Here is a 12,109-nt window from a genome sequence, read left to right on the forward strand (position 1 = left end):
TAGGCATTTCAGAAAGAATAGTATACGCAACAGGGAGTGCTTGTCCTCAGAGAGAACACAGAAATTGAAAAAAATTCATGTTGAGTGATTACAATACAATGTATTGTATAGTTTCAAAACTGAAAGGGTGTTCTGAAGAAAGGTAGCATGGATACACAGGGCTTGAGCCAAGGGAGCCGGGCCTGGTGTGGAAGGCCTTTCAAGGGAGGGCTTCTCAGGGGAAGTGGTGTGGGAGCCATGTCTGAATGATGGGTGGGGTTCAAGGGTGAGGGCTGGGGTTGTTTGGTGCAAAGTTCCTGAGATGTGAGGTAAGCATGGCTACCGAGGAGTTGAAAGATGGCAATGAGGGTGGATACTGTGGGTGGAAACTGGAGGACTTTTGAGGGTTTTGTTCTTGTTCAGGTGTAGTGGGAAGTCACTGAAGGGTTTGAGGCAGGGTGAGGTGTGATCCAAGTGTATTCAGTTAAGGTCACACCGGCTGCAGTGGAGGGTTAGGATCCGAGGAGGTGAGAGTATGTGGGTGGGGAGGGGGGATAAGGTAGGCGCCCCTGCAGCATCTCTGGGTCCCATCAGTTTGCTCTGTATCCATATTCACCTTCTCCTTCTTCCTTTTTATTTTGAAGGAAAAGATGTCTCACCCCCTCTGTGCTGCTTACCCCCACATGTGCCCCAGAATCTTGGGACCTAGACCACTGCCTTCCTGTCATTTCTTGTTGGACCCCTTTCCTCTGCCTGAACAAAGGCTGCCAGCGTAATGAGAGGGACCTTCCCCTCCTGCTGTCAGCCCCTCCTCCTCTCTCCATCAAACCCACCGTGACTTGTGTTTTCCTGCCGTTTTCATTTATTTCCTTGTCACCCTCAGATGTCCTTTGAACTAGGGCCTCTGACACTATTTTTCCCAGGAAACTGCAGCCTTGAGGTCACCTCCTAAAGTCCAAATCCAAGGGCTTTTCTTTTTTCTTTTTTTTAAAAATTGAACTATAGCTGAGTGACAGTATTGTGTTAGTGTCAGGTGTACAGCAAAGTGATTCAATTATATATATATATATACACACACACACACACACACACACACACACACATCTTCTTTATCCATTCATCTGTTGATGGGCACCTGGGTTGCTTTCATGTCTTGGCTACTGTAAGTAGTGCTACCATGAACATTGGGGTGCATATATCTTTTTGAATTAAGAGTTTTCGTCTTTTCTGGATATATGCAAGGGCCCTTTTTAGTCCACATCTTCACCCTTCCAGCCTGACCTGAGGCTTCCCTCTCCACCCAGCTGAAACTCTCTGTAGTTTCAGGCCCTCATTTCCAGATGTTGCCAGGAAAACCCACCACCATCTTGAACGCAGTCTAACCACAGCCAGACTCGTTTCCTCCTCCAGAAGGAGCTCTTCCTTGCCAAGCTCCCACCAAGCTCGCCAATGCCTGAATCCTTGGAATCAAGGGCTCTGCCTCTCCCCCAGCTCTTGAATCTTAAAAAGTGTCTTAAAATTAAACTTTACAGAAAAATCACAAAGGATAATATAGTGAATTCCTCGTCTCCTTAGTCAGTCACCAAGTTGTCTTGGCTTTTGTTCACACTGAAATTTCCTTCCTATAATCTAAGCCCTACATCCACACTCGGATGATTTCTGTGGTCTTCTGTTGTCTTTTCCGCATTTATTCACTCATTCAACAACTGAGCACCTACCATGTGTTACACACACACACACACACACACACACACACACACACTCATCCCTAGTCAATGAGTCTCTCAGCTTTTTTTTTTAAATTAATTTTTATTGGAGTATAGTTGATTTACAATGTTGTGTTGGTTTCTGCTATACAGCAAAGTGAATCAGTTATATATATACATAAATTCACTCTTTTTTAGATTCTGTTCCCACATAGATCATTATAGAGTACTGAGTAGAGTTCCCTGTGCTATACAGTAAGTTCTTATTTGTTATCTATTTTTATGTATAGTAGTGTGTATATGCCAATCCCAATTTATCTTTCCTGCCCCCCCTTTCCCCCTTGGTAACCCTAATTTTGTTTTCTACATCTATGACTCTATTTCTGTTTTGTAAATAGGTTCATTTGTACCATTATTTTTTAGATTCCACATATAAGCGGTATCATATGATATTTGTCTTTCTCTGTCTGACTTCACTCAGTATGACAATCTCTAGGTCCATCCATGTCACTGCAAATGGCATTATTATTTTATGGCTGAGTAATATTCCATCGTATATATATACCACATCTTCTTTATCCATTCTTCCATCGATGGACATTTAGGTTGCTCCCATGTCCTGGCTATTGTAAATAGTGCTGCAATTAACATTGGGGTGCATGTATCTTTTTGAAGTATGGTTTTCTCTGGATATATGCCCAGCAGTGGGATGCCTGGATCATATGGTAGCTCTATTTTTAGTTTTTTAAGAAACTTCCATACCATTCTCCATAGTGGCTGTACCAATTTACATTCCCACCAACAATGTAGGAGGGTTCCTCTCTCAGCTTTTTGATAGGGACTTGTTGATATATGTACCCTTGTAAAGCCAGTACTTTATTCTCATTGTGGTCAAGGACTCACTATTCCAATTTAGAAATTAGATGCTGTGGGTACAGGCGCTGTAGAAGAGGAAAGGAGATTTGGAACATTCCTATAGGTGGTCTTTAAAAAAACGGAATAAAATATTCCTCACCAAAAGAGAGTTTATGCTCCTTGTGCCTAAAATCAGTTGGCTGACAACTCTGCTCTTTATATCTTGCCAGCTCAAAGAAATTCTCGAAAGTTCTCACCTATTAACCGTTATTAAAATAGAAGAAGCTGGGGATGAAATTGTGAGCAATGCTATCTCCTATGCATTGTACAAAGGTGAGTAAAATTAGCTCCTGTAGAAGTTTCAGCTTTGTGTTGCTTTCTGTGGCTTTTAATGGCTTCCATTTATTTTTTAAAACAGCTTTACAGAAATATAATCTTGCACTTAATTTTGATTATCATATATTAGAAGTTGGAATAATTCCTATTGACCTGCTGAGTTAAATCTCCTTGGTTGTATATATTTAAGAGAACAAGAATTTTTATGTCATCAAAATATCAGTTAAATATGATCACAGTGCTTTCCAAAGAGCTGTCTCTAACAGTGGTTTAGAATCTTTATCTGAGTCTCAGACACTTTGAGAATATGATAAAAGCTATGGACCTTTGTCCTAGGACTCCACATCTGTGTACACACGTGCACACACACATAGATCATTTTGCATTCAGTTTCAGGGTTTAACACATCTCCTATGCTTATGAATGAACCTCAGTTTTAAAATCCTCATGTGTGAACTTTGCTGTCTGAGAATCCCATCAAGGTGGAATTACCTGAAGTAAATAGACCCCTGGCAAAGACCACGTAGAGTTGAGCCATCTGATTAATATATTTAAGGCATGCAGAGCAGGGCAAGGCACAAGAGAAGTGCACTTTAAGCATTAGCTATTTATTAGAATCATTCTTAATGTGCTTGTCAGAAATTTGGTTGTAAGGATATTTATTAAAATGGGACTATATCTGTAGAGATACATAGGTACAGAAATTATTAGCTCTGAAAAAGACAAGTGGAATATTGTTATAATAGAGCTCATTATGTCATAGATTTAGATATAGTAAAAGTCAGATGTGGTCCTGGAAATGTGCCATTTATGGAATCTGAATCTATGGAGAAATATCAATGTACCATAGTTACACTGTTAGGATATGAATTGGAAAGATATTATCACCTAAACTGATCCACATTACATACTTCGGGACATATAGAATATGGATAAGATTGAGTGAAAATAAACTGTCAGTGAAATGACAGCTCTGAGTGTCTGATTCTAAGAGAACATGCTTAGAATCTCCTTTGATAAATGGCTGTGATAATTGGCCATATGGAATTGTTCTGACTCTCTTGTTTCTGGGCGTTTGGTTAATTGATTTTTTCCCCTGTCCTCTTACAGCCTTTAGCACCAATGAACAAGATAAGGACAACTGGAATGGGCAGCTGAAGCTTCTGCTGGAGTGGAACCAGCTGGACCTAGCCAGTGATGAGATTTTCACCAATGACCGCCGGTGGGAGGTACATAGGAGGCCCTCCTGGGTTATTCCAGTGACAGGTCTGGTCCATTTCTGACAGGGTCTTTGCTCTTGAATATTGTAAAGGATTGTTCTGTCCTGGTACATCAGTGTTGCCAAGACTCACTTTCCTCATCTGTAGTAGGGGATAATAACATTGACTTAGTAGGTTGCTTGCAAAGAGATAATAAAAATAAATACACTAATGTAAGGTAACATCAATCCACCATTACCATCCAAAATTTATAGCTCTTCCGCCATGATGTGAGAGGCGATTCTCCATCGAGGTGTTGAGGTGCAGATTTCCTCCTGGGAGTTGATGGACAGAAATGTGGGGAAACTAAGTGCAGGATGATTGAAAGGGGTTTATCGAGGTAACTCAACTGAAAATCCAGACAGCGGTACTCATTTTGTGCCCTGTCCCACCTTCTTAGCCAAGTTCTCATAAGAGAATTGTCAGCAGTGAGACGCATAAGAGAAAAATAGAACAAGTTGATTAAAGACATACAATGAATATCTTAGAGTTAGAAAATCAGGACTCCCCCAGACAAACGAGTACCTCCAATATGGAAGTTGTATGTCCAGAAAATCTGTACTTTTTTCCAGTAGAATAACTTTTCTCACTTTGAATTTGATGAGAGTTGTAAGACTGCATTTTCCAGCAGCATCCTCTTGGGTACAACTAAAGTGAGATCCGCCTTAGGAGCTCTGTTTTGTAGGAACAACTATAAACCATCACACTTGGATCTGCAAGGTGGAGGCTTCTTTGTTTTAAGCTCTTCAGTCACTGGTGGGCAGTGAAAACACTTTTAAGCCTATCGTTGTATAATCAAAGATGAAGACTTCATTTATCCTTACATGTGATCAATTTTAATAATAGAATCCAAATAAAGTCATGGCTTACGGGTTTTTAAATTATTCATTCCTTTAGCAAACATTATCTTTGGTTTTTGCAGTATAATGAACCCTATCTCACATGGCAAACCTTTAGTTAGTTGAGGGAAAACAGAGCTGTATGTAAATCTAGGTAATTGATTCAGAAATGAACCCCTGTGTGTGAAATGTTCTATTTAAGTGACATCAGATGGTACAAATAAACATAAACTCAGGCGTGCATTGAATAGTACATTTAATTTTATTAACTCAGCTAAAGATAGTTGAGTGAAGGACATAATGGTTGAGAGTATGGATTCTGGAGCCAGCCCATCTGCATGACCTAACCTCTGCAAGTTACTTAACCTTCCTCAGTTTCCTTGTACAGTGGTGAATTGGGGTCAGTTCATACTGGTTTTAGCAAGAGCTGACTGCTAAAATTTTTAGGGATTTTTGAGTCGGTTGTTAAACACAATCATTAAAAATCAAATACTATACTCTTAGAACTAAATAAATTTTATTAAAAACAAAGGCAATAAATAATCAAACTCGTCCCTTTCTAACTATTTTACTACATTTACTCTGATCTATACTCTGGAGGTTATGTCAATTGTATCTGCATTCTGGAAACACCGTACTTGCTACTCTGTGTTGGGTCCCAATTGTGCATTCAATGATGTCACATGGTAGCCAAAGACTGGCCATGTTGGGAGCATTTACACTGTAGCAATGGTCAAATACTACAAATCAGGGCTTATTATTTTCTTCCAGAGTGTTGGTTGTAAAGTATTTACCAGCACACCACTGCTCATCTGAGAACAGAGATGGTAATAATAGTGGTAGCTACCTCATTGGATTGTTATGATGATTAAATCAGATAATATTTCTAGAGTGCTTAGAACACTGGCACATATTAAGCCGTATATAAGTCTTTGTTTAAAAATAACTAAAAATCTTTGCATAACCTTTTGTAGTGCACAAAGCAGCTTCACCGTGCTAGTTCACTTGGCCGTCATGCCAGCCATCACAGGGATTATCTCATTTTGCTGGTTAATAAGCCAGGGCTCCATGGGTACCACAGGAGGGCCATTCTGATGTTCTTTTGAGGGCCTGCTCCGAACTTGAATCTCTGAAGGCATCTTGACCTGTGTTGTCTCATTTCATCCCCACAAGCACCTATTTTACAGACGAGCAAACTGAGGTTGAGACACAGTCTTGTTCGAGGTCGCACATAAGGTAATGGTAGAACCAAGGTTTGGAAACAAACATGTGTCTGACTGCAAAGCTGTTCTCTTCCCCGTTTGCCAGTGGTTCTCACAGGGTGGTCCCTGGACCCGGGGCAGCATGAGAATAACCTGGGAACTTGTTAGCAGTGCAGATTATCGGGGCAGCCACCTCCTTTTGTCCCTATCCCACCTGGAGCCACAGTGTGGGGACTCAAGGGACCCTTGGCAGTTGCCTCTGCAGGCAATGTGTGATCCCGGAGAGACCAACGTCAGACAGAAACAGAAACCGCTCATGCTGCCCTTGGCAGCGGATATTCCCCTGAACCAGCGCTCAGACCATTAAAGTGAGGGCAGTGGGCTGGGTGAGCAGCAGCGAGGCTAGTGGGGGGCTCAGGGCTACAGTGCCCAGGCTCCTGGAGCTGCCCCAACTGGCTGCAACTGATGGTTCTCTGTGTCGTCAGAGCTTCTGGTATTTACTTGTGAATCTGGATTTTAATGCTGGCAATGTGGATTTTTATGAACTGTCTAATTTTTAATGTTGGCAACAGAATAAAATTGTAAGAAATAGTATGGAGGACAATCAGAACATATCTGAGAGCTGGTGTGGCCCGTGGACCACGGGTTTGTGTCTGAAGTACACATTAATTATCTTTATTAAGATTCTTAATAAGCTTCTATGGGATAAGGATTATCAGGAGCCCAGACAGTAGAGGTAAAGATAAATAATAACCAGGTATCACTGTCAAGTGTTCCAGTGACTCATGGTTATATAACATGACCAGGCCTTTGCCTCATGGCATGGGAAGGGCAGTGGGGCGACCCCCTGGCACAGAAGGAAGAGTTGGCTGGTGGTTGGCTCACAGTTGGTGTCCAGTGTAGACCTCAGAGAAATGGTGCGAGCTGTACCATGAGCCCCCTGCCCCCTAATGGAGCGAGTGCTTCCTTTATGCCGGACACTGGGATCAATTCTTGATCAACATCATCCCTTTTTTTAATGTAATTTTTTTTTTTAGATTTTTATTTGACGTGGACCATTTTTAAAGTCTTTATTGAATTTGTTCCAATACTGCTTCTGTTTTATGTTTTGGTCTTTTGGCCACAAGGCATGTGGGATCATATCTCCACAACCAGGGATCAAACACGCACCCCCTGTATTGGAAGGCAAAGTCTTAACCACTGGACCACCAGGGAAGTCCCTCAACATCATCCTTATGTGGGTGTCATTATCTCCACTTTACAATAGCAAGGGACCAGTTCCCATCCAAGCTCATATCTGGCTGATTTCAAAGATTCCACCTCGCTGCTTCCCCCATCTCAGTGTTTGAGCTGTAATCTAATATTGTGTTACAACTGAAAAGATAAGTTTTATTTACCTCATGATTGAAAATTCGATGTGGCTGAGAAAGAAGATGCCTTGTTTTCTTGATTGGATTTAGGCTGTACGTTCTCTCTCTGCTCTTTCTCCTCAGTCTGCTGACCTTCAGGAAGTCATGTTTATGGCTCTCATAAAGGACAGACCCAAGTTTGTCCGCCTTTTTCTGGAGAATGGCTTGAACCTGCAGAAGTTCCTCACCAATGACGTCCTCACCGAGCTCTTCTCCAATCACTTCAGCATGCTGGTGTATCGGAACCTGCAGATTGCCAAGAATTCCTATAATGACACCCTCCTCACGTTCGTCTGGAAACTGGTTGCTAACTTCCGAAGAGGCTTCCGGAAGGAAGACAGGAATAGCAGGGATGAGATAGACATAGAGCTCCATGTGTGTACTGTCACAGTTGTCTGCTTGAATTCTTTGCTCTCTTGAGTCTTCCCTCAAAACATCTCTCTACTTCCATCTTTCCTACTCCCTACCTCATTGCTGTCATGTAGTTAACATGTTGGGGTTGTTATTTTTTCCTACGGCCTTTATTTAAGCTAGCAAGTCCTAGCGAGGTAACAAGTGGTGCATTTTCTTGCTTTATTCTTTGTGCTATCTTTACAACTAGTTATTGCAGTATTTCCTAATTGCAAAGCTTGGTGTGACACACTTTCTGAAGGCATCTAGCAGGGAACGGGGACAAATGACTGGCTGCCTGATCATGTCTTAGCCTTTTGGACATGATCTACCTAAAATAGTTCTCTGCTACCTATGCAAAGAACTGGAGAACTACCGAGTTTCCTTTTGTGAATAAAAGGGGCAGTGAATCTCTGTAAAGAGATAATCCAGGTTTCCATTTGAGAAGGTGTTGTGGATGTACCACTTATATTCTCTCAAGATTTCCTATTTTAAGGACAGGCAGGCCCAGTTTCTAGCACCTGCAACTCTTTGCTGAAGGTCTGCTCTGGTCAGAGCCCAGTGACTGCCAGAAGTTGGTGTATAAATACCTCAGCAACCCCCCTGCTCAGAGGAGATAATTCTGAGACCTGTGTCCTACACTGGCTCCAAGGGTTGCGTAGTGGGATTAATCTCTGGTTATTTACCATGACAACCTGTTGGTCCTTTCTTTTCCAATCTCATTTCCTCAATTTCCTAGTGGTTTTCCTGGAATCATGTCCAAAATAAACTACTTGTCTCAAATGCTTGATTGTTTCTGGGAAAACTCAAACTAGGTCATTATCTTTTATAGTTTTAGAATTTTATTATATGTGTGTTGCAAAAATCTAAATGAGCTAGGTGTTTGAAGGAATTGGAAATGTTTAAAAAGCTGTTTGATGCTATTTATGTTAAAACTCCCCACAGTATCCATAACTGTGCCAGAAACATGTTGGATCTTGGTAAAACCTGTCGGGAAGATTAAAAGGAATATATACATAGAGTTGTTTTCTATCTGAAAAGGTTCCCTTGGAAGATATGGGAGCATGAATAGGAGCTGGGATTCTTAGTTGATGTATTAGGAATTGTAACTTTGAATAACACTGCAAAGAAATAACTTTAGTTTTACGTTGTGATAGTTGAACTTCAACTATTGGAAAGTTAGAATTTAGTTAGAACGATTTTTCTAGATGAGAAAGAGATTTCTATGATGAGAAGGAACTGCTTTCTCTTCAGCCTGTCAGAAGTCATTCAGTTTTTAAATTGCTGTCAGCCCATTTTTTCACCCTTTATACCTTTCCATCTACTTGTACGTTGTCTTTTATGATAGATCAAAGATTCTGTTGAAACTCACATCACTGTTCTGTGAAAATGGATTCAGACACCAAGTTACAGAGCCCTCCAAACATGGGGCACTCTCCTAGGGCATCCTGACCCTGTTTTCATTCTTATACTAGTGTGTCTGCCAAAGTGATTCTCCATCTGCATGTGCTGACCCCCTGCTCTAATCCCTCCCAGGACGTGTCTCCTATCACTCGGCACCCCCTGCAGGCACTCTTCATCTGGGCCATCCTTCAGAACAAGAAGGAACTTTCCAAAGTCATTTGGGAGCAGGTAAATGTCCAAGTCTGCGGCAGATGTATGCTTGGTTGTGATTGCTCTGACCCTTTCAAACCTCACATACCTAATCTAAAATGTCCTCAGTAAAATGGAATATTTGATGTCGGTGGACACGGTTGTGCCTGTTTCCATGTGAACAGGGGTGTGTTTGGGAGGGGAGGTCCCTGGAAAGTTCTGGGCTTGGTGGGTAATGCAGGAGGCACCTGCTTCTTAGGTTTGTGTGGATGTGTGATTGTCTTCCAAGTGGAGGAGGTTTTAAAGTTTAATTTAAAATTAATTTCTAACTTTCTTGCATTATAGGCAGGAAGTAGGGCCTGTGCAAAGCCTGCTTTGGGAAATGATTGAGATTTTTCTTTGTGATTCCACCCATAATGATTTTTATAAATGATTTATGAACAGTTGAAAAGAAGCTGCATTCTCTGTTTTTAGAGCCTAAGATTAGGTATTGAATATCGATTCACACACACACTCTCACTAACTACAGTTGTCAGTCTTCGTGTCCTTGACCACTTTCCCCCTCTGAGCTGTTACAGCATGATGGTGGGTCATCAGGCTTCCCATTGCCACGTCCAACTATCAGCTTCTCCTGCATTTATCTTTTTTTTTATTGGAGTATAATTGCTTTACAATGTTGTGTTAGTTTCTGCTGTACAATGAAGTGAATCAGCTATATGCATACCTATATCCCCTCCCTCTTAGACCTCCCTCCCCCTCCCCCCCCGCCCCCCCCCCCCCGCCATCTAGGTCATCACAGAGCACTGAGCTGAGCTCCTTGTGCTATACAGCAGGTTCCCACTAGCTATCTATTTTACACATGGTAGTGTATTTATGTCAAACCTAATCTCCCAATTTGTCCCACCCTCCCGTCCCACCCCTGTGTCCACATGTCTGTTCTCTATGTCTGTGTCCCTATTCCTGCCCTACAAATAGGTTCATCTGCACCATTTTTTCTAGATTCCACATATATGCATATACAATATTTGTTTTTTTCTTTCTGGCTTACATCACTCTGTATGACCGACTCTATAGGTCCATCCACATCTCTACAAGTGACCCAGTTTCATTCCTTTTTATGGCTGAGTAATATTCCATTGTATATATGTACCACATCTTCTTTATCCATTCATCTATCATTGGACATTTAGGTTGTTTCCATGTCCTGGCTATTGTAAATAGTGCTACAATGAACATTGGGGTACATGTGTCCTTTTGAATTATGGCTTTCTCAGGGTATATGCCCAGTAGTGAGATTTCTGTGTCATATGGCAGTTCTATTTTTAGTTTGTTAAGGAACCTCCATACTGTTCTCCATAGTGGCTGTATCAATTTACATTCCCACCAACAGTGCAAAATGGTTCCCTTTTCTCCACGCCCTCTCCAGCATTTATGATTTGTAGATTTTTTGGTGATGGCCATTCTGACTGGTGTGAGGTGATACCTCACTGTAGTTTTGATTTGCATTTTTCTAATAATTAGTGATGCATTTATCTTGATATTTTCTTTTTGTATGTTAATTCCATGTTCAAGACTGTGAGTATATTCAGGTTCAAGACTCTTGGTACACTTTGCAAATTTTACTGGGAATCATTATGAACAGTTCAGATTTTTACCTTTTCCTGCTTTTGCCATCAATCTGTGCTTGTCTGACTTTGATGTTGACTCGACTGCAAGGGATTACGAATTAACTGTGACATCCTCACCCCTCTGGAAGACCAGGGGCTGTACTCTGGCAGCCCTGGGAGCCAGCAAGCTTCTGAAGACTCTGGCCAAGGTGAAGAATGACATCAATGCTGCAGGGGAGTCTGAGGAGCTGGCAAACGAGTACGAGACCCGAGCAGTGGGTAAGCCTCTGGGAATGGGAGCCGTGGCCGGCACAGCCACGCAGGGGGCATTTACCGACTTTTCCAAGAATGAAGGTGGTAAAATATAGGCTCTCTCATCCCACAGCTGCCCAGGGCCACACCCAGGCCAGGTCTAAGTAACTCAGCACCATAGGGAAGCCTTGGGGTGTTTTGTTTGGGGGATGCTATTCAGAAACCTTGACACGTGTGAGGTTTTACGTGACGTGCAAGCTAACAGGTTAGCCTGCCAGCTTCCTATACATATACTGACCGACGACCCCAGACCCCTGGGTTAGGGACACAGATGGTTTATTACTAATGGCAAAGGCAGCAACCAGAGCAGCATCTTGGGTTGGTCCCCGTGCCTCGATTCCCCACGAGGTCACGTGAATAAGGGCTGGTGTTGGTGGTCCCACATCTCCCCAAACTTAGGAGGCTCAGAGCTTCTATAACACAAGGCAACAGGCGAGCTGCCCAGCTCCGCCCCCCCAGGGCGATGTTTCTCATCGCCTGGAGCGGAAGAGGGCAGAGGCCCCGCTGAGTGTGACGCTCCTGAAGCATCTGTCCTCTGTTCGCTGTTCACCTGCCCTTGAACACAGCTTGCCGTTGCCCCTGCTCAGAGGGTCCGGACCAGTTGCCTCGCAGCGACAGAGAA

General features: G+C 42.3%; 1 protein-coding gene across 1 annotated transcript in view; it reads left to right on the top strand.

Moving 5' to 3' along the window:
- TRPM8 (transient receptor potential cation channel subfamily M member 8) overlaps window positions 1-12,109 on the top strand; it is an 86,306-nt gene that overhangs the window by 33,423 nt on the left and 40,774 nt on the right. Inside the window, exons 9-13 of the mRNA XM_059927505.1 lie at window positions 2,771-2,873; window positions 3,987-4,105; window positions 7,670-7,960; window positions 9,512-9,607; window positions 11,325-11,454. Coding sequence (XP_059783488.1) covers window positions 2,771-2,873; window positions 3,987-4,105; window positions 7,670-7,960; window positions 9,512-9,607; window positions 11,325-11,454 — 739 coding nt within the window. The remainder of the gene's footprint in view (window positions 1-2,770; window positions 2,874-3,986; window positions 4,106-7,669; window positions 7,961-9,511; window positions 9,608-11,324; window positions 11,455-12,109) is intronic.

Source organism: Balaenoptera ricei, chromosome 7, assembly GCF_028023285.1.
Source record: "Balaenoptera ricei isolate mBalRic1 chromosome 7, mBalRic1.hap2, whole genome shotgun sequence".
In the NCBI taxonomy this organism is placed as follows: Eukaryota; Metazoa; Chordata; class Mammalia; order Artiodactyla; family Balaenopteridae; genus Balaenoptera; species Balaenoptera ricei.